Raw genomic sequence first — 23,856 nt, 5'->3', positions numbered from 1 at the left:
AGCCAGATATGATCTCAAGCACACTTTGTTACCTCAAGCTAATCCTCAGGTTCCGCTTTGTTCTATACCCCGGGGAGAAGTGAGTGCCCACTTTTGTTTTATAGCATTTGGCTCTGCCAGTATACACATTATATTGTAGTTACACTTTTAGTGATATAGAATTACGAAGACTTGACTTTTTGTCCTGCTTTGCCCCCAAATAGCTTTGTAATCGTCAACAATTTGCTTAACCATTCAGACTTAGATTCCATTTGTTAAATAGGAATATTGGTGATGATAGCTAATATTTATTATGTGCCAGGTACTTTACTTTGCAATTTTGCCAATTGAATTTCCATAACAATCCTATAATGCATGTACTACTAATATTTCCATTTCACAGATATAGCAACTGAGGCACAGAGTGGTTATGTAAGTGGCCTATATTCACATAGGTAGAAAGTGGCAGAGGTGAGACTCAAAGCCAGAATGTTTGCTCCCAAGTATATATTATTAACCTCTGTACTTTAGTGTCTGAATACTATATGGAATGCACTGATTTTAAAACATTTTTATTAGTACATGTTTGCAGTACATAATGTTTGTATTCATCTATGCAAATAACTCCATGGTAAGTTGAGAGACCATGGAGAAGCAGAAAGCATTTTTTCTGTTTTTGAATAAGGGATTCCCACTTTTAATTTGCATTAGGCTTCTCTAATTATGTAGGTACATAATATATAACATACCTTAATTCTTCTTATTCCCCTTCCCCTTTCCTCCCTCCCCACATTCTTTGTCTCTGGATCCTATTCCCATTTGCAAAAGATCTATCTCCTGGTGCTGGGGATTTAGCTCAGTTGGTTCTGCTGCCTGCCTTGCAAGCACAAAGTCCTGAGTTTGATCCCCGGTACCCACCCCCCATCTTATCTCCCTCTTTTCTATTGTTTATTTTTATTGTGTTTTTAAGCAAATTATTTGTACGTTGGGTTTCAAATAAGAGAAGTCATACAATATTTAAGCTTGTATGACTGGCTTATGCGCTCATTTACTTTGTGTGTGTGTGTGTGTGTGTGTGTGTGTGTGTATTTTTTTTGTTGTTTTTTTGTGACAAGGTCTCACTACATAGTTCAGTATGTAGTTCACTGTATTCTCTTGCCTCAGCCTCCAGAGTGCTGGGATTATAGGCATGTGCCACCATTCCCGACTTAATATTTATTGTGTGCCTATCATATGCCAAGCTGTGCAACTTACTTGTGGATAATTCATTTTAAAACCTCTCAAAACCTAATGCTATAATTGTCCTTCACCAAGGAAGCTACCCATAGCAAAGCAGCATGTTACTCCCATGGTCCCAGATAATACTGAGACAGCAAAGTTGGAAGCTTGATTTTAATCTATCTTCTTCCCTCATCTGATAAGTTATCTAGCCCAGTGAATATTTCTTGAATTGGGTTGAATAAAGCAAGAATGGGAAATTGAGGTGAGGATTTTTGATGAACAGAATATACTGGTAAATGCAGCAGGGATGACAGCAAGTAAATGAACAGTTGTAGCTCAGCATGGTGAGAGCTGACATAGGGATAGCATGTGTGTATGTGTGATGGAGAGTGCCGAAGCAGCAGGGAAGAGGAAGAGTGAGCATATTCCAGAGAGAGCCACGCATGATGAAGCCTAGTGGCTAGACAGAGCATGGCACTGAGAGTCCAGCCAACATTTTATTTTTATTTTGTAATTTATTTTTCTCTTTTTTTGTGTGTGGTGGTGGTCGGGATCAAATCCAGGGCCTTACGCATACTAGAAAAACACTTGCATTGTTAGTGGTGGTGAACCTATGGCATGCGTGCCACAGCCAGCTATTTGTTATCACTGAAAACTCTAAAAGGTTTGCCATCACTGGGCTATGTTATAGCCCTCTGCTCTTGTCCCAAAGTTCTTAATAATTTTACCTTTGAATTTTTTTCCAATACTGGGAATCAAATCCAGGGCATCACCCATGCTAGGCAAGTGTTCTATCACTGAGCTATCTTGGAGTGGAACATTTGATCCTCCTGCCTCAGCTTCTAGAGTAGCTGGGATTACAGGTGTGTGCCCCAACGCTCAGATTGAATTTGTGTTCTTTGTGTGAGATGACTCAGTGGAGTGTTTGCTAGGGACTTGAACTTTGGCTCATTTGTGGTCCTACCTCCAGATACCATTTTGCCTCCCTGAACAAGTTCTTGGCTGGATGGCTGGAATGTTAAGCCCAGATGGAGGTGTGGAGAGAGTCAGGGTCCAGTGCTGCTACAAATATACTTAGTTGGGGCTTCAGAGAGTTTATGAGGCCCTGCCTTTACCCCTTCAGTATTCCCTTGAGGGTGTGGCAGTAAGTAGCAAATCACCTTATAATAAGTTCAGAGACCATGGAGAAGGCTAAAAGTTTTTGTTTTTGTTTTTGTTTTTTAATACTAAGGGGCTCACTTTTAGTTTGCAGTAGGCTTCTCTAATCATGTAGCTCTTGCTGTGTTTAAGGAGCAAGAGGTAAGACCAGAGAGTCAGAGCCTTTTAAGCCATTATTACTTTATATATACCTTAAGAAAAGTAGGGAGGGAGGGCCAGGGATTTAGCTCAGTGTCACTGCGCCTACCTCACAAGTGCAAGGTCCTGAGTTCAATCCCTGGTACCTCCCCGCAAAATAGGAAGGCTGTAAGAGGTTTTAAGAATGAGTTGAAAGGATCATATTTATATTTTAAATTATCTCATTGGCTGTAGTGTGGAGGATCATTTGAGTGGATACAGTAGAGTACAGTAGAGTAGAGGCCAGGAGCCCAGTTGGGACATCAGGGTAGTAATCCCAGTTAGAGAATAGTGGCCTAGGCTTAGACAGGGCCAGTAAGAATGATAGAAGCATATAACTGATAGCTGACGAGAACTGTTGATAAGACATGATGATAATTTGGATTATACTAGCAAATATATACAGAACATTTACTATGTCCCAGGCACTTTTTACTTAAGTAAAATGTGTGCATCCATAAGGTATATACAAATGTTCTCAACTCTGAAAAACCCCAAACCTGAAACCCTTCTGGTGTCAAACATTTCAAATAAGGGATATACTTATATATATTCCCCTTCCCGCTTTTTAAAATTTTGGACTTGCTCTTCTCATTGTCTAATGTGCAACAAACATTTCAATGATTGGGTTGATTTATTTCTTGATGCCTTCCTTCACAAGAATGTCAGCTCTATGAAGGCAGAGATTTTTATGTACAGTAGTTTATTTTGCATCATTGTCTTAGCAGCGCCTAGAACAGGCCCTGGCAGATGCTTATTAAATGTTAGTTCATTAAATGTTAGCTGAAGAAATGGACATCTGGCAATCGAGGATAGTGCGCTTGTCAGTGGAGAGTGCAGGGCTGGCAGCATGGAAATGCTCGTAAGAGGTCAAGTGATAAAAAGAAGACAGGTACTTACTGCACATATGAACAAGGAGGTCAAGACATTGGATCTGTTTGAAAGAATGTGGAGGCGCTGCTAAATGGCAGAGTAGAGAATGGCAACAAACTGCAGCCTCTCTGGAATGTAGAGTTGGGACACTTAGGAAACAATTTGGTGAAGAGAAGGAAAAAGAGGTGGATCTCTGGGAATTGGAAAGGAGCTGGTGGGAAGACTGGAAACTGAGAAGCTGTAGAGACTGAGTACAGTAGACAGAAAAGAATGAGGCAGTCTGAAAGGCTCACCCTGACTCCCAGGGAGGGGGTCCTGCCTCCTCTGGTGCAGGTTAAGCCTAGAGAGGGGGGTCAATAGCTGGGAGAGACTACAGACAGGGCCAGCAGCACTGGCCTCAAGAGAAACCCACGACTATTATACATTGTAAAAACAGCATAGTGTTTTACTCTTCAGTATCAGGCTAGATTTGGAGAAGAAATCTAGTGCAAGGTCCATCATATTTAGGAGGGTTTAGGGGTTAATCAGGAGGATTAGGGGTTAATCAGGAAGGGTTAACTGTTTGGGACCAGGCCACAGAGAAACTGTGAGAAGCTATACTTGAGTTGCTGTTGCCCCAATATGATACCTGGGTGGGAGATAGCCACAGGAGACAGTTGTGGAGAGGGTGTGGGCTGGATCTAAGCCTCATGAGAAGTTTAAGCTTGGGCCGGGAGGGACACAGGGCCCTACCCTTCATGGCGAGAAGCCAAGCTGGGTGTGTGTGGCTTCTAGAGATGGCAGGGTCTGAAAGTGGTGGAACTAAGTCCAATAGGCTGCTTGGACCCCCCGCTTCCCACCACTGCCTACAACAGCACAAAGCTTAGTGGTCTGTTTTCTCCTTCTACCACTGTGAACAGAGATGGTTGCCACAGCTTGGGGTATACAGACAGAAGGGCCTCTGGAACCTGGGATACCTCATAGACCAACAGGCTATAGGCTAGGCAGAGAAAATCAGGATGTGGGATGCAAAGAGGGACATTAAAAGTGGGACCATGCTCAATGGGAAACTAGGAGCAAAATTCAACATTCACACATAGCAACGCGAGTATGGAAACAAAATAGGTCTTAGCAGTCACTATCTGTCCCTTTTATCTGCTGGATTCCAAACCTGTAGATCTTGAAAATAATTCACATATTGAAAAATAGAGGAGGACCAGGGATTTAGCTCAGCAGTTCGGTGGCCTGCCTCGCAAGCGCGGGGACCCGAGTTTGATCCCCGGTATCACAAAAACAAAGCAAAACAAAACAAAACCAAAAAACAGAGGGTCTGGGGGATTTGGTTCAGTGGTTCTGCTGCCTGCCTCACAAGCGCAAAGGCCCAAGTTCGATCTCCGGTACCAAAACCAAAACAAAAACATAGAGTAATTTGTTTTTTTTTTCCATTGCGTTTATTGGTACTTTTTAAGTAAACAGTAAGGTTACATTCATCATTGGGATCTTGTATCTTTACATGACAGATCTTAGTTCTCATTTTTTTCCTCACACCCCGGCCCTCTCTTCAACCCCTCCACCATCCCCGGTTTACAAAGACTTTGATTCTATTTTTTCCTTTTCTCATACTTTTTCTTTTCCCTTATTTTTCCCCTTACCCTTCCCACTTCCCCTACATCTTTGGCCCTTTTCTCCCTTTCACTTTATCAGTTATACAATGTGAATGTTATTTACATTTTTAGTTTTTCACACCAGAGAAACTATTTGGTATTTACACGTTTGTCTTATTTCGCTTTCGAGTATAGCCTCCATATGCATCCATTTCCCTATGAATGACTCTAGTTTATGGCTGAGTACATAGTTTGTTTATTTATTTATTTATTTTAATTTATTTTTTTCTTTTTTATTGAGTTTATTGGTACTTTTTAAGTATACAATACAGTTACATTCATCATTGGGATCTTGTACCTTTGCATGACAGATCTTGGTTCTCATTTTTTCCCCATATTCCTGCCCTCCCTTCATAGAGCAGTTTTTAAAAACTAATTTCTTTCCTTATTTTCATGGGTTTGGGTTTTTTCCCTTTCAACTTTTTTCTTTATTTTGCTGTTTTGTCTGTCTTTTTCTTTTCTGTTACTTCTATTTCCTCTTCTTATTAGGATCCTTTATCTCACTTTTCTCTCATCTTTTTTCAAATTTTACTTCTTTCATTCTCATGTTACCCATTTCCTATATTTTTGATAGTAGAAGCATTAGGCTTTATAAATTTTTATATATTTAACTATGTTATTAATGTATTCTTTTCTATTGTTAGTAGAGGTATAGTTGTATTTAATAGATATTTACTCTGTGGCAGTATTTGATTTCTCTTTGTGTGTATGCCATAATTATAGATCTTTTTCTATGGTTACGGGTGGTACATTGTTACTTTTTATCATATGGCAATATCCAATCTGTCATTGACTCCATTATTATCGATAATTTAGTTGCTATGCCTCAATGGCCTAGTTGTTGCTATTAATTGGTTGTTATTAACTGGTGTATGCAAAAATTTGGGTTGTTTTTTGTCATTAAAAATATTGTGGTCGCCCAGGGAGGTGGCGTACACCTGTAATCCCAGCACTTGGGAGGCTGAGGCAGGAGGATCACTGTCTGTTTGAGACCAGCCTGGGCTACATAGTGAGTTCCAGATCAGTCTCAAGTACATAGTGAGACCCTGTCTCAAAAAACCTAACAAAAATATTGTGGTCCATTCCTGGAGAATTGGCTACTGGGCCAATTACACTGCACTCTCCCTTCTCAAATTAACAGAGATGGTTGGGTCTTGAAAAAGAAGCAAAGGCTTATTAGCTAGCCATGACCAGAATGCATCACTGAAAGGCAGACACTAACTAAAAAGATCTCCATATTAGCAAAAAAGTCTTTTCAATTTAATCAATCTTCTGCAACCCCCCCCCAAATCAACCAAAAAAAAATCCATGATAAGACAAGGCAACAAAATGTCTCCCAAAACTCCAAAAACCCTCAAAGCTGATCCATGGGGTACTGATGTGGGTAAACTCAAAAGCCACACAATGAAGTATTACTATTATTATTATTAGGTACCAGGGATCGAACTTGGGACCTCACTCTTGCGAGGCAGGCATGATGCCACTGAGCTAAATCCCCAGTCCTTACACAATGAATTCTTTGAAATTATGGAAGATGGGTTAAGCAGATCAGTGATGTACTTGACAAGCTCATACAAGATAAAACTAAATCAATAATAGACTTAATAAACGAAACAATCAGTGATTTTAAAGAAGATACAAAGAAAATGCTAGCTGAACTAAATAAAACTATACAAATCATGAATAAATGTTAGCAAAGAATTTGAGTCCAGGAGTAGGAAGATAGATCATTGTCAGCAGGGAAGGGGATCAAGAGATGGAGGGAGGAGGGAGAAAGGGAATGGATAAAGGATTAAAAAAAGGAATTGTGGTGTGGTATGTACAGAAACCAATTCTATACAAGGAATGTAAATATGCATCGTAAACATGTACAAAAAGGGAAGGAGAGAAGGTGAGGGGGGAGGGAAGGAAGGGAAAGGAGATGAAAGAAGGAATTAAGATGTGTGTTATACATGTATCAACCTCTCACAAGGAATGTAAACATTGTACTACACATATTTAGTAATAATGTAAAATAAAATGGAGGGAAGAGAATGAAAAAAGAATTAAGATGTGTTATGTACACCTAGCAACTCCTCAAGAATATAATCATTATGCCATATAAACATATTAATAAAAATATGTTTTTAAAAGAATAATAAAAGATTTTAGTCCATGAAAAGATAATATAGAAATCCGAGAGATTAAAAATTCTGTTGAAAATATGAGCAATGGAAGTGACCAATGTGAGGACGGTGTCAGAACCTGAAGATATGATTGATGCCTGTGGCCATATAGTCAGAGATACAATAAGAGAACATGAAAAATGGATCCAAGTAGCTGGTAAGGTGATGCAAAAGACTAGTGAATTAGTGAATTGAAAATTGAAGTTAGTGAATAATCAGCCCAAATGCCATCGAAAACTTGTTTATAGAAATCATAGCAGAAAACTTTGCAAGTATGGGGAAAGAATTTAACATACAGATAAAGCGACACATATAGAACCTCAAATAACCATCATGTTCAGAAAAGAACTTCTCCATGACACATCATTCAAAATCTCAGAAGTCCAACACAAAGACAAAATCTTAAATGTTAGAAAAAAGCAACGAATCACTTATAAAGGTAAGCCCATTAGAATTCCAGCAGATTTCCCAACACAAACCTTAAAAGACAAAGAGAATTTGAAGTGTTTCAAGCCCTAAAAGAAAACAGCTTCCAACCAAGAGTGATATATCCTGCAGAAGTATCTTTCAAAACTGATGGAAAAGTAAGGTCTTTCCATGACAGCACAATAAGAAATTCTTGACTATCAAGCCAGCATTCCCAAAACATCTCAAGGATATCCTAGAAAGACAATGAAGCTAATAATGCCAAAAAGTGTAATAGAATAATGCCAAAAAGGCATGGTGAGCAGTTACGTAGAAGCGGAAAGAAAGGGAATCAGCAGCAGGAAAATAATGCAATGACAGACATAAGTTGATACCTTTCAGTAACCCTCAATGTGAATAGCCTCAATTCCCCATTCAAAAGGTAAAAATTGGCAGAATGGATCAAGAAACAAAGCACAAGGATATGCTGTATACAAGAAACACATTCATTCCAAAATGAAATAGTCTGAAAATCAAAGGACAGAAAACAATATTTCATGCAATGGGAACCCCCAAAACGTCAGGAGTAGCTATCTTATTTTCTGAAAGTTGACTTCAAGCTAAAACTGATTAGAAGAGGCAAAGAAGATCTCTACATATTGGCCAATGGAACAGTTCAACAGGAAGAGATAACAATTATGAACACATATGCACCATACTGGTATACCCAACTTAATAAAACAAATACTATTAGACATAAAAATCAGATACATATTAACGCAATTATAGTGAAGATCCTCAATAATCACTGTCACATGTAGATCAACTAGATAAAAAAATCAAAGAAATATCAGTTGAACCAAACCTTGAACAAATTGACTTAATACATACCTTCAAAGTATGCCACCCAACAAGAGTACACATTTTTGACAGTTCCTAGAATGAAATAATGCCATCTTTTTTTTTTTTTTTTTTTTTTTTTTGGTACTGGGGATCAAACTCAGGATCTTGTGCTTGCGAGGCAGTCTATCCATCTTTTATCATTTTCTTTGTTGTGCTTTGCCTCACTCAAATAAGGGATATCATACAGTATTCAAGCTTGTATGTCTGATTTATTTTACTCAACATTTTATTTTCCAGGTGCATCCATTTTCCTACATATGCCTCAAATTTGTCATTCTTTTATAGCCAAGTAGTTCATTGTATCTAGATATCACATTTTGTTTATCCAGTCAGCTATGGATGGGTGTATGGGCTGCTTCCAGGATTTAGCTATTAGTAATTGTGCTGCTATATATATTGGTATGCAAATATCACTGTAGTGTGATGACTTCAGCATTTGAGTTAGTGTTAGGGTTAAGATTGTAGAGTTTATAAAGGACTGAAGAAAATTATACCTCTAAAAATAAAAGACACAGTCAAGAAATGGGCAACTGAAATGGGTAGACAGAAGTATAAATGACCAATAAATGCTTGAAAAAATATTCAACATCGCTGGCCATTAGAGAAATGCAAATTAAAATAACACTGAGATTCCTGTCTTACTCCAGAAAGAATGGCTATCATAAAGAAATCAAATTTTAAAAAGTGCTGGTGAGGCTGTTTTGGAAAAGAAACTCTTCTACTTTGTTGGTGGGAATGTGAGTTAGTACAAGTATTATGGAAATCACTATGGAGCTTCCTCAAAAAACTAAAACTAGATTCCTTTCAACCCCACTATTCCCCTTCTAATTATCTTCCTGAAAGAGTTAAAAAGACATATTACAATGATACATACATAGCCATGTTTGTAATAGCACAATTCATAATAGTTAAATATTGGAAGAGTCCTATATGTTCACCAACAGATAATTAGGCAAAGAAAATGTGGTTTTTATACACAATGAAACAGCATTCTACCATAAAGGATAAACTTGAGTCATTTGTATGGAAGTGGATGCATCTTGATACCATAATGTTAAGTGAAATAAATCAGACACACAAGCTTAGATATCATGTTTCTCTTGTATGAACCCCCCCAAATATAAATAGTAAAATTAAAGGGAGGTGAGAGGAAGAGGGTTGATGCAGTTCTTTTGTAAAAGGGAAGGGGATCAAGAAATTGAGGAAGGGATGTAGCGGGAAGGGCATGAAAAAATGTAAGATTTGTTATGTACATGTACAAACTGTGCATGAGAAATGTAATCATTTTGCAGTTGAAACATACTAATGAAAATTTAAGAAAATAAAGAAGGTGGGTACTACTGGTCATGGTGCCATATACCTGTATTTCCAGTGTTCTTGGAGGCTGAGGTAGGAGGATTGCAAGTGAAGGGTGTGTTAATGAGATGGGTACCTGGAAGTGATGAAGAAGAATAGGAGGTAGTATGATTGTATAGTTGAAAGCCAGAGGAGCTGGAGATCTTACATAAGGATAGAGGAGAAATGATCTTGAAGTCTTACTGGAGAGTGAGGGAGATGTCTATCTAGAGCCTAGCCCTGAGTTATGATCATTTGGGAGAATGTACAGCTTTAATCCAATAGGGCTCTAGCACAGTTCTTCTTTGACTTTTTGTGGCAAAGGATTAGATTTCTTTTCCCCCTTTATTTCCAGTATATAATTGACAAGTCTTTTTATAAGATGACTTAAGCTGGGCATGGTGGTGCATGCCTGTGATCCCAGCAAGTTTATGAGCATGATCTAGACCAGTGATGGCAAACCTTTCAGAGCTTTCAGTGATAATGAACACTGTGGCATACATGGCATAGGTTCGCTGCCACTGATCTAGCCTGAAACAGTTTGAGCCCTGCCATATTTTATACTTCCTGCTGTGAATGGCTGACCCAAGATTTTAGAAGTTTAATCCTAGCCAGAAGTTCTTTAAAGGACTGCTGCTGCCTTCTCTGATAAGGGAGGGGCTTACTTTTGTGAAATTACCAACTTGAATACATGCAAAATTTCAAAAACACAATAAATATTTTAAGAACTTAACAATATGCAGTAAATAACAGTTCATTTTTGAGATGTAGAAAATACAAATTAAGGATGAAAAAATATCTACCTATAATCCTTTATTTACAGCCACTGTTGACTAAAATATTTTTAGTGTTTTTCATGTAACAAAGTATCTCAATAAAGTACTATTGACTATAAAATATTTTTAGTGTTTTTTTATGTAACAAAGTACCTCAATAAAATTTAAATTTTGGGTTATATGTTGAAATACTATTTTGGGTAGATTGGCTTAAATATTAATAAAATTAATTTTACCTATTTAGCTTTTTAATGTGGCTATTTATAACATTTAAAATTACATATTGGTTCACATATGCCTATTAAATAAGACTGCTCTAGAATCTTGTCTTGCTTTGATTTTTCATTCTTAATGGAACTTAATAGTGTGTAGCTCTGTCACAGATTTTTAGACCAGAAGAATTTTTGCATGAATGAAAATATTTCATAATGTGCTCAATATGGTGACTAATAACTATATGTACTGAACATTTCAAATACAGCTACTGTGGTGGGGGGACTGCATTTTAAATTTACTGAAGTTTAGTTAATTTAAGTGTAAATAGCCACAAGCTAATAGTATACTGGATAGCAGTTTTCTAGACTATAAAAAAGAAAAATTAAAAAAATCTTGATTTTCTTCTTTCCAGTTGTGTTGGTGTTGAAGAGGAGAAGGCTGCTGAAATTGACCTCTACCACTGCCCCAACTGTGAGGTCTTACATGGGCCCTCTATTAGTAAGTAGATCTTATGATTTCTCTCAAAAGGTTGTCCAGAGGAGAGATAAAAGAGAGGATGTTGGCAGGTGTGATTGCCTTTGTCTCACTGCTACCAATTCATCTTCTTCAAGAAATAGCAGAAGCTTACGCAGTCCCTGCAGGCCCGAAGCTGCCTCACTGAGAAGGCAGAACTGCATAGCTTTACTCCCTCTATTCCTAGGGATTACATAGAGGAAGTACCCATCTTCACTGGGAGTTTTCCTAGTTTTTGAGGGATTCTTTGACTCCAGATTCTCTCAGGGATTGTTAGATAGGAAGAGAGGAAGGATCTGTGCAGCCTTTGTTCTTGGAATCATAGTACATGGCCTTTCTGATTCATGATCTCATGCTTTTTTCTGCTGTAGTGAAAAAACGGCGTGGATCTTCTAAAGGGCATGATGCACACAAAGGGAAGCCTGTGAAGACTGGGACCCCTATGTTCATTCGAGAGCTGAGGAGTAGGACTTTTGACAGGTGAGGACCCTTGCCTTAAGATCTGGTGAATAAGGACCCCTGAGAGACTTGAGACTCATCTTTTCTCAGCTTTCCTACTGGCTGTGCCATTAAATGATTCTTCCATTTGTGAATGTCTTTTGGGCCCTGCAAGTTCCCTCTGGGGAGGAAACTTCTGTTTTGGTCAGTTTCTGAGATACAGCTAGAGAAGTCCATTTGATGTACATAGTACATTTGGGTTCACTTATAAAAACTTATCATAGCATGCATGAATGAACCCTGAGTTCGTTCCCCAGTACCTCCCAAAACAACAGACTTTTAGTATTTGGGAAATAGTATTCTCCCTAAGCCAAGAGTGGATATTTATATGTACCCAAGGGAAGTTAGAACTGGAAGGAATCTTTTCATTTGTTTGTTTGTTTTTTGAGACAGGGTCTCACTATGTAGCTCAGGCTGGCCTGGAACTGGAGGCAATCCTCCTGCCTCAGCCTCCCAAGTACTGGGATTACAGGCATATGCTCCCATTCCTGGCTTGGAAAGAATCTTAATGTTCAGTAAATTTAATCCTCTTACTGTAGAGAAAAGGAAGCTTAAAAATGAAAAGAAATTTGAATGATCATGTATTTTTCAATCAAGAAATTTTTAATTAAACCAGCCTTATTAAAAGAAATTAAGGGGCCAGGGATTTAGCTCAGTGGTTCTGCTGCCTGCCTTGCAAGCACAAGGATCCAAGCTCGATCCCTGGTACCAAGAAAAAAAAATTAATATATAAATTGAACATAATAATAAAATTTAAAGTAGATGAATAAATAACTCTTTTGCTTGGTTTTCAATTCATTGGACTGTTTTCAAGATGGTTTTTGCCCGTAATTAAAGTGTCACTTGGATTATTTCTTCAACTTACTATTTTTGTTGAATTTATTTAAAGGTCATAAATCTCTTCTCTCAGATCTCTCAGGTCCCTTCTCTTAAGTCACCCAATTTCTTGTGCATTCTTTCTTTCAAAAATAACTTTTGCAGGGCCAGGGATTTAGCTCAGTGGTGCCACTGCGTGCCTCACAAGCTCAAGGTCCGGAGTTTGATCCCCGGTACAAAAAAAAAAAAAATCCTAACTTAGGCATCTTGGACATCTATTCATAGCATACATATGAGGTGTGATCAAAATATATGATGGATGTTTAAATTAAAATAATGATCATAGTAAAAACACATCGCTATTAATCCCCAGGCATCTTGGATCTATTCATAGCATACATATGAGGTGTGATCAAAATATATGATGGATGTTTAAATTAAAATAATGATCATAGTAAAAACACATCGCTATTAATCCCCCTCAAACTTTTTCCTTTTACTTTGACCACACTTATCCTATCTGCTTGCTACCTTTTGAAGCAGTTTTGTAAGTCCTCTTTGATGAGTGTTTTTACAAGATATGATCAAAAACATGGGTGAAAGCTACCAAGTGCCATTCAGTGTAAAGGCAGGCTCATAAAAACATTACATTGTGTCCTTATGCATATTATTCACCAAATAATTTCTGGCTCTTCTCCAATGTCAAAATGATCATGGAAGGTAAACATTTTGAATTGATTCAGGACATAGAGGTAGCTGCAACAGTGTAACTAAAAGCACTCACGAGAAAGGACTTCCAGAACATCTTTAGAAAGTGGCAAGAATGATGAGATAAGTATGTTCAAAGCAACAAGGAGTATTTTGAGGGCGATTAATGGCAATGTATCTTTTACTTTAATAAATTTGTTTGTATTTAAATATTTACTGTATTTTTTTTTCATACCTCCTACAAATGTTCTTAATTCTTTTTCATGGCTATTTAGTGTTACATTGCATGGATATACAATTAAATGATCCTCTGTTGTTAAACATTTGATTCCTGTATTTTCTTGTTAGAAAAAATGCAGCAGTGGTCTCTTCGTTTTTTTAAAGGTATCCTTTTTGCAGGGATCCTACTGATAGTAATTTTGCTGAAAGGTGCTTCAGCCAAGAGGCAGGCTGTTCAAAAGAGAGAAAATAAAGCAGGCCTGAGATTGCTTTCTGCAGAAAGACCTGTCTGCAGGCTCAGCCCTGGCTAGATCTGGGAGCTTGGATATCAGGAATCTTCTCTCCCTCCCTGAGTCATAAGAGTGACACAGCGTCCCTGGCTGTTTGTGCAGACACTGGTTTATGCCACATACCTGTCTTTGCTTTGGGAGCCTGGAGTAGTATGTGTTAAGGCAGGGTATGAGGAGAGGTGACCATCAGAGGGAGATGAGGTGATGGATTGGTTATTTTGAGTCTCCCTCTACTAAGCTTCTCTGATGCCCAGTATTTCCCTTGGGGTGTCACATCTCATTGCTGAGGAGCTGTGTGGTCCTGTGTGACTGTGAGAGCACCCTGGAAAGTGTGCACCTGTTTTCCTCTGGACTTTGCCCCATGCACCTTGTTTCTCTGCTGATTTTGCTTCATAGCTCTTTGCTGTAATAAATCATAGCCCTGAGCATAACTACAGGCCAGGCCCCGTGACTCTCCCAGTGAAACGTCTAGGAAGGAGGGGAGATATTTGGGACCCATCATGGGGCACTAGGTGTACTTCTGGGGTGTTGGTAGCATCTTCTTCTGTGCTGTATACACAGGCTGTGTTCAGTTTGTGAAAATTTACTGAGCTGTGTAATTAAGATTGGAACATTTTCTCCGTAACTATACTAAATTTCAATAAAAACTTCAAGTAGAAAAAAATGCAACAGTGAATATCTTTATACTTTACCTTTTACATATGTGATGACACAGAGAGAGAGAGAGAGATTTACTGTCCCAAAGTATACTTGTTGTGCTTTAAAAATATAAACTCTGCAGGTTGTTGTTTTGGTGGTTGTACCATTTCATACTACCACAGAGAATATATGAAGGTGCTGAACCTCTTTATCATGACCAACATTATTTATCATTGAACTTTTTTGCCTTTGTGATAAGATAAAAATGAAATCTTAGTGTTTTCACTTGCATTATTTTAGTTACCAAAAATTTAAATAGGATTTTGTTTGTTCGAGACAGGGTGTCTTGCTAAATTGCCCAGGCTGAGTTGAACTTGCCATTCTCTTGCCTCAGTCTCCCAGAGTGATGTGATTAGAGCCATGTGGCACCATGCCCAGCTGTAAATAGATTTTGTACATTTGTCAGCTATGTTTATTTATTTCTCTGTTAACTACGTGATTGTGTTGACAGTTTTTTTATTGTGTGATCTTGTTTTTTTGAAAAGGGGCTTGCAGTGTAGCCTAGGTTGGCCTTGAACTCATTATGTAGCCCAAGCTGGCCTTGAGCTTGTGGCAGTCCTCCTGCTCAGCCTCTCGATTGTGCCACCATGCCATATATATATATTTTTTTCCTGATTGACAATAGCTTTCCTTGCAAAAAAATTTAGTTTTTATATAGTTAATTATTACTATTTTTAGGGACTGCTGAGCCTTCTCCCCCATGTTTTTTATTACTCTTAGGGCTTTACTGTTTGCAATTTAGCTTTTAGTCTTTAGTATGTAGAATATGTAAAAAGTAAAAAAGACATTGATGTTAATATGCTTGTTGCAATCCAATTTGTCAAATAGTCTGTTATCTTTCCTTTTCCTTTTTTCTGGTGCTCGGGATTGATCCCAGGGCCTCATGCATGCTAACAACATGCTTTGTCACTAGACTACACACCCAGCTAATCTATTGTCTTTTTTCCAGCATGATTTTTTTAAAAAACTACTTTTTTCTTGTTAACTATGTGTGTTGGGCAAGTGGTTGTAAAAATTGCCTGTTCACAGTTTTTTCTGTTCTTGATCAGTGTTTTAAATTGGAGGTTACTACTCTGTGCAGCAAGTAAATATATGAAAAAATGTTCCACATCACTGGTCATTCGAGAGATGCAGATCAAAACAACACTGAGATTCCACCTCACCCCACAAAGAATGGCTGCTATTAAGAAATCACACAATAACAAATGTTGGCGGGGTTGTGGGGAGAAAGGAACCCTTCTCTATTGTTGGTGGGAGTGTAGACTGGTGCAACCATTATGGAAATCATTGTGGAGATACCTCAGAGAGCTGAGACTAGAGGTTCCATTTGAACCAGCCATACCTCTGCTGGGTATCTTTCCATGACATATGTACCTATGTTTATAGCAGCACAGTTTGTAATAGCTAAAACTTGGAAACAGCCCATTTGCCCATCATTTGGAAACCAGATAAAGAAGATGTGGTTTTTCTATAAAATGGAATACTACTCGGCCATAAAGAAAGAGAAATTAGAGTCATTCATAGGAAAATGGATACATTTTGAGGATATACTCCTAAGTGAAATAAATAAGTAATACGTGTAAGCACTGAATAGTTTCTGTGGTGTAAAAAACTATAATAGTACACAAGATCCTAATGAGATAATTAACAACATGAAATAGGATGAAATGGGCTAAAGGTGTAGGGAAATTGGGAAGGGTAGGGGAAAAGGAATAAGGGAAAAGAAAAAATATGCGAAAATGAAAAAATGGAAATAAAGCGTTTGTAAATGGGGAGGGAGGAGGGGGTGAAGGGAGGGCAGGGACAAGGGGAAAAAATGAGAACCAAGACCTGTCATGTAAAGATACAAGATCCCAATAATGAATGTAACTGTACTGTATACCTAGATTGTACCAATAAACTCAATAAAAAGAAAAAAAATAAATTGGAGTTTACTGCTTTGGGGTAGACCAAATCAGCTAAACTTGACAGATATGTCTTTTTAGGGAGGATATCGACTCATTTCTTCATTTGATATCTAGAGAAGAGTGCCATTTTGACTGGCTGTTCCCCACCTCTGTCAGTGACCTTGCCTTATACCTTGTGTGTGTGGTGCTGGGAACTGAAGCCAGGGCCTTGTGCATACTAAACAAGCACTGTACTACTGAGTTATATCCAGCCCCTTTTCCTCTTACCCTGGACAGTTCATTTCCTCCCTGGCACATGAGATTTATGCTATTAATTGTAAGCCCATATAAGGCCTCCTGGGGAACACCCACTTGATTGAGTGATGGCGTATTGTAAGATCTTTGGTGAGCAGAGCATTCAGGCTCAAGATTTCTCTCTTTTTGTCAATAGCTCAGATGAAGTGATTCTGAAGCCCACTGGAAGTCAGCTGACTGTGGAGTTTCTGGAAGAGAATAGCTTCAGTGTGCCCATCTTGGTCTTGAAGAAGGATGGCTTGGGAATGACATTGCCCTCACCATCATTCACTGTGAGGGATGTGGAACACTATGTTGGTAAGACATTACAGATATTTTTAACTGTGACATTGTCCACTCCTGTCAATACCTTCTTTTCCCCTCCAATTCACCTTTTTGTATTTCTTTTCTCGCCAGTTTGGAATCTGAGGTGAAATACCTTGACCAGAGTCATTCTTTGGTAAAGCTAAAGCCAAAATCCTAGTTTCTTCTTCCTTTCCTGTGAATAGCCAAACCCCCCCCCCCATATACACATATACAGTGTCTGTCAGTAGAAGGTTTTACTTTGTTTTTCTTTGGTTTTTTGAGACAGGGTCTTGTTATGTAGTTCAGGCTGGCCTTGAATTCACTATGTAGCCCAGGCTGGCCTTGAACTGATAGTGATCCTCCTGCATCAGCCTCTGGAGTGCTAGGATTACAGGTGTGTATGCCACCAAACCCACGCTCAATAGAAGTTTTGAGTATAAGGCCATTCTGGAAACTGGTAAGGGGTTAAGACTCTTCCCTTGTCCCTGAGTCCACTAGGTACAGATCTCATTGCTTTACTCCAGGTTCTGACAAAGAAATTGATGTGATTGATGTGGCCCGCCAGGCCGACTGCAAAATGAAGCTTGGTGACTTTGTGAAATATTACTACAGTGGAAAGAGAGAGAAAGTCCTCAATGTCATAAGTTTGGAATTCTCTGATACCAGGTAGGAGGGCAGTGATAACAAAAAATCCTGATAAAGTGTCTTGAAATTGTGGTGTACCAAGTATATATCTATGTTCTTTTCCTTTTGTCCTGGTGATTTCTTTGTTTGGGATGGGGAACTGAGTTATACCTTTTAGGGTAGCTGCTCACATCATGACAACTGAGTCATATTTCTTTTCTACAATTTCCAACATTGGATAGATTACACAGTATCTATTTTGTTTAATTTTTGGCTTCTTCAAGGTCTAGGGTAGATTTCTTTGATCTTTTTCTGGTATTTATGTTGTGGCATGGTCACTGCCTGCCAGGATAAGTACTTCGTCCCTGAAAATAGGTTCATTAAAATTACCCCCAAGTAGTTTCTCTAAGGAGAATTTAAAAAGAAAAGCTATATTATAACCTTTAAATGATTCTGTGTGTGTGTGTGTGTGTGTGTGTGTGTGTGTGTGTGTGTAGTCTTTGTGCTCAGATCTGTGGAAATACCAAGAAATCACAGTATATCTTTTTGTCCTTAGCTGACTATATTTTTAGGGTTTTTTTTGGGGGGGTACCAGGGATCAAACACAGGACCTTGTGGTTGGGAGGCAGGTGGCAGCACCACTGAGCTAAATCCCTGGCCCTTATATTTTTAACTTTTTACTTTGAAATAATTATAAATTCATTGAAAGTTGCAAAAACTATTCTGGAAGGTTATGTATACTCTGCAGTCATTTTCCTACAATGGTAACATCTTAGCATAATTATATTACAATATTAAAACCCTTGGTATTGTTTTTAAGATGCACGATTAAACAACAAGAATGTGTTTTTAAAAACTCTGCTTGTTTATTTCTACCTAAATTTATCCTGAAAGACTATTTGAGGTATCTTGAAAAAAGATGGAGATGGGTGTGGGGAAGAGAAAATTGGAACAAATGGAAGATAATAGTTGTGAAATAGGATGACATCTAGTAGGTACTCTGTATGTAAAATGCACATATGAACACCTAGATAGTTAATGGAGCTGGACTGTACAGTTTTCACTAAATTTTTAGAAGGTTAGAACAAGAGGAAAGTGCAATGTGATTTTAGGATAAAAACAACCAGAGGTTTCAGAGAAACACTTTTTTTTAAAATTTGAAACAGCCCCAAGGGGTTTTTCTAATGGATTCTCATCATATGAGAAACCCTTACGATAAGATGGAGATGATACAATAACTGTTATAAACTAAGTGCCAAGCGAGTAGACCAGAGTAAGTGGCCACTTTCTACTGGGGAAGGCTGTAGAACTGGAACTTCAGATTTGAGGAGCTAAGTGGAATGAAGAGGCTGACCAGACTTACAGAAATTAATGTCCTGTGTGCCTTTGTGGATTCTGTGGGAACTTGTTATTTTTCATCTGACCCTCATGAGATGCAGGCATTTTATTCAGGCTTCAGCTTTCAGTTTCCAGTCAGCTGACATTTACTTCTACCCCTCTTTGCTAGGCTTTCTAACCTCGTGGAGACACCTAAGATTGTTCGCAAGTTGTCATGGGTCGAGAACTTGTGGCCAGAGGAGAGTGTGTTTGAAAGACCCAATGTGCAGAAGTACTGCCTCATGAGTGTACGGGATAGCTACACAGACTTTCACATTGACTTTGGTGGCACCTCAGTGTGGTACCATGTGCTCAAGGTAGGAATGGACATGACTTCTGGGAGTATCCAGACTTCGGGCCTCAATGCTTGTGTCAGATGTTGACCAGGTGTACCTGCATTACAGAGGCTATTTGTGTGACATTCTATGTAACTACTCTTTGAGTGCATCTTGCCTGATCATAACCTGTCTGTAATTTATAGTTTTGATGTTGAATCAAAAAATTTGAATAACAGCAGATGCCTAAGGTTTTCCCAGGTATTACCTCTTTCAGTGAACCAGTTCATACTCCCACCAACTGTATGGAAATATTCATATACTTTAGAAATTCTTCATAACATGAGAAACTTCCCCTCCCCCAAGTTTATTTGGGTATAATTTGTATACCATAGACTACTCTATAAAACTATAGTTTGATGAGTTTTGACAATTGTGTGTGGTTTAACTGCCACTCTAGTCAAAGTGGAAGATATATGAGAAGTGTTATTTTTAGTCATGATTCTTACAGTTTTTTTTTATTAGTGATTATTATAACTTTGTAAATAGGGTATTCTCAGCGACTATAAAGGACTTTTGCCTTTGGGAAAACACATTTCTTAAATAATTTTGATTGCATTTTACTATTACTTATACTACAGAGGTACCTCAATTCATGAACTAAATTCTTTCCATGATTTGGTCACAAGCTGAATTTGACAAGAATTGAATCAAATTCAGTAATCAGGTTCAGTGTTGACCTTATGGGAAATCTGATTCAGTTCTCATCCAATTCTGTGTGCGACCAGAATCGTGGAAAGAATTAAGTGCTATCAGAAATGTCAAGGAAGGAAGAGAGCTGGTGATCCCAACCCTTGGGAGGCTGAGGCAGGAGGGTTAGCATGAATTTGAGGCCAGCCTAGGCTACATAGTTCAAAGCCAATCTGACTTACATAGCAAGATGCTGCCTCAAAAAACAAAACAAAAGAAAACAAACAAAAGAAATGCCAAGGAAGAACAGTAGATTTAGATGATTGCTGTTGTCCAAATGATCATGCATCTTCTACTAGTTTTCCCATAGATTTATCATGAAGAAATTTGAGTATGTAAATGAAAGTTCTGTTACACAGATGTTAGATTTAAGTCTTATTGTTAAATAATTTCATTTTCATAGAAAACTTAAAAAAACAATGGGACGGTTTCCTGTGTGCCCGCCTTCAGATTGCCCAGATGTTAGCATTTTATTAATCCAAATGTTTCCTTTTTATTATATTTTCTTTTTCCCCAAAGCAAACATAATAAAATGGCTACATCAGTTTTTTTCTGAGACAGTTGAGAGTGGTTAGAGTGTTCCTTTATCTCTGGTAATTCAGTAGCTAGTTTTTTTTAATAGTTCTTAAAAACTAAGATATTCTCAATATAATCGCAGTTATAGTTATCACAATCAGAAAATTTAAAAATCAGGAAATTAATATTGATATAGGACTATCAGCTAATCTATGGAGCTTTCAGATTTCTCCACTTGTACAGTAGATATTTCTAGTAGTATTTCTTTTTTGTGTTGGAATTTATTATTGTGAAATATTGGTTAAATCATCAGTTTATGGGCATATCTTTGTGTTGGTGAATTTTTTGCCAAATTGTGTATCTGATGATTATCCAGGCAAAACACAATTAGGAAATAAAATGTTCTTCCAACAAATAATCATCGAATGCAATCTTGTAGAAGTCCTTAGGCAGTTCCTGAACTTTTAAACTTTTATTAGCCTTGATTGCAGATTTGAATGGGAACACTCTGTAAATGGCATTTAAAGGCAACTTCGTTTTTCTTCTCATCAGTAATGTGCCCTGAAATTGTCCTACAGCTAGTAGTTTTAATCTCATCTGTTGAGGCTATTTTTCATTTGCTATTGCATCTGAAATAGGAGCATGTGGTATACACTTGTCCTAACCTGACCAGTTTTGTTAGAAATGTCCTTTCCAAATTGTTTTTGTCAAATTTATGGAAACTTAAAAATCACATAAAAATGATTCTTATTGAGTTTGAGAAAGAACTGTGGCATACTACCATGGTTATGGAACGTGGGACAATACCCCTTGGAGCACCCTTGAAATAACTTTTTATGGAAATGCTTGGTATTTTTGGCACTTCAACCTCTTTTGTTTCAGGGTGAGAAGATCTTCTACCTGATTCGCCCAACAAATGCTAATTTGACTCTCTTTGAGTGCTGGAGCAGCTCCTCTAATCAGAATGAAATGTTCTTTGGGGACCAGGTGGACAAGTGCTACAAGTGTTCCGTGAAGCAAGGACAGACACTTTTCATTCCTACAGGTCTTTCCTGGAACCTCTTGGTGTGGGGATGGTGGTGCATGAGGGCAGAAAGAGGGGAGCTTGTGATATCACATCTGACTGCTTCTCATAATGCATTAATCGAATTATGTGGGATACCTCTCATAATCAGCTGAATTTTTGTGGTGGTCACTGGGGAGCATGATTGGGGAGGCTGCTGATGTAGGTATGGTTCAGGAGGAGGTTGATGAACTCCTTTGCACTAAGTTGGTATCAACTTGGTGGGAAAATAGAGAACAGTTTTCTCAGCCCCATGACTACAGAAATTGACTGGGAGACTTACATTCTAGTCTATAAATTAGAATGATCTGGGATGAGTGTGGCACATTTATTCCTAAACAATATGTACCTGGGTTTTACTTCTGGAATTTAGGTCTAGGGTGAATTTTTAGTACATATGTTTTGAAAAGTCTCCCACTTGTCTCAGCCATGGGTGAATTGACATCTTTATTTGATTGAGTCTTCCACAGACACAGCATGTATCACCATTTATTTAGATTTTCCTTGAAATCTTTAATCAGCATTAGTGTTAAATCTTCTTGAAATGTTTTGTGGAATTCTTTAGTAAAATCACATTGACTTAAAGATTTCTTTTTGGGGAGGTTTTTCATTGACATTGAATTTCTCTATTTTTTTATTTTTATTTTTTGGTACTGGGGATCAAACTCAGGACCTTGTGCTTGTGAGGCAGGTGGCAGAACCACTGAGCAAAATCCCTGGCCCAATTTCGCTAATTTTTATAAGGCTATTTCATTTTAGATGAGTTGTGGTAGTCTGTGCTTTTTCAATAAAATAATCTGTTTTATCTGTCTTTTTTTTCTTGTGTGGAGTATTGAAGCCAGTGCCTCACACATACCAGGCATACACTCTATTACTGAGTTAAACCGCCATACCTGTTTTATCTAAATTGTCAAATATATGCGTATAATCCAGTTGCAGTGGCACATGCCTGTACTCAGGAGTCTGAGATAGGAGGATCGCTTGACCTGTTGAATTTGAGACCAGCCTGGGCAATATGAAAAAAACTGCATTTTAAATAAAAATTTTCTTTAGCATTTATGTGTGTTGAGTTGTTCATAGTATTTCTTTATTATGCTTTTCATGTCTTCTAGGTCTTTTGAGATATCCTGTGTTTTATTCCTGGCAATAGTTATTTGTGCCCTTTTATTTGTGTCAGTCTTGCTAGTGGTTGTTCTTTATTGATCTTTGTAAGAATCACTTTTGTTTCATTGATTTTTCTCTCTGTTGTGTTTCTGTTTTCAATTTTATTGGTTTCTGAATTTATTTTTTTTTCTGCTTATTTTGGGTTTATTTGCTGTTCTTTTTCTAGTCAAGATAGGTTAGATTATTGATTTCAGAATTTCCTAAAATAAGCATTTAGTGCTATAAATTTCCCTCTCAGCATTTATTTAGCTGTGGTATACACATTTTGGTATATTTTTAGTTTCATTTAGTTAAATGTACCTTTGAAAAAAATCTAGATGTAATTCGTATCCTATCAAGTTTACCACTTTAAGGTGCAATTCAGTTGCTTTTAGTATATTTTCAAGGTTGTGTGCAGCCCCTGCTGCTAATACCAGAAAATGTTAGCAGTCATTTCCTGTTCCTCCCTTTTCCCAGCATCTGGCAACAACTTTTGTACTTATTACTTTTTTAAAAAATTTATTTTATTGGTACATTTTAGGTATATAATGACATTCATCATTGGAAATTTGTACCCTTTACATAATATATCTTGGTTCTTATTTTCTCCCCATTCCCCTGCCCTCCCTTCAACCCCCCCCCACTCCTTCCTGTTTACAAAGACTTTGTTTCCATTTTTTCATTTTCTCATATTAATTCTATTCCCTTCTTTCTTTTTCGTTACCTCTCCCACCTCCCCTTTCCCTTTGCCCCTTTTCTTCCTATTTCACATTATACCTTTTGATCATTATTTACACTTTCAGTTTCTCAAACCAGAGAAACTATTTGGTATTTATACACGTGTGTCCTATTTATTTCACTTAAGGGTATCACCTTAGGAATAAAATATTTTTCTTTATCCGGTCTCCATTTGATAGGCATTTGGGCTATTTCCAAGTTTTAGGTATTACGAACTGTGCTGCTATGAACATAGGTACACATGTATCACTGTGGCATGATTCTTTTAATTCTTTTTTTTTTTTTTTTTA

General features: G+C 37.8%; 1 protein-coding gene across 4 annotated transcripts in view; it reads left to right on the top strand.

Moving 5' to 3' along the window:
• Phf8 (PHD finger protein 8) overlaps positions 1 to 23,856 on the top strand; it is a 124,703-nt gene that overhangs the window by 14,805 nt on the left and 86,042 nt on the right. For all 4 annotated transcript variants that reach the window (XM_010610746.3, XM_010610747.3, XM_010610748.3 and 1 more), the window contains exons 3-8: positions 11,264 to 11,349; positions 11,736 to 11,844; positions 16,932 to 17,092; positions 17,605 to 17,746; positions 19,212 to 19,398; positions 21,505 to 21,667. In XM_010610746.3, the coding sequence (XP_010609048.1) occupies positions 11,264 to 11,349; positions 11,736 to 11,844; positions 16,932 to 17,092; positions 17,605 to 17,746; positions 19,212 to 19,398; positions 21,505 to 21,667 (848 nt within the window). The remainder of the gene's footprint in view (positions 1 to 11,263; positions 11,350 to 11,735; positions 11,845 to 16,931; positions 17,093 to 17,604; positions 17,747 to 19,211; positions 19,399 to 21,504; positions 21,668 to 23,856) is intronic.

The sequence above is a fragment of the Fukomys damarensis genome, unplaced genomic scaffold (assembly GCF_012274545.1).
Source record: "Fukomys damarensis isolate Sample0158 unplaced genomic scaffold, DMR_v1.0_HiC HiC_scaffold_39, whole genome shotgun sequence".
Lineage (NCBI taxonomy): Eukaryota > Metazoa > Chordata > Mammalia > Rodentia > Bathyergidae > Fukomys > Fukomys damarensis.
This window is presented reverse-complemented; position numbering and strand designations above follow the sequence as displayed.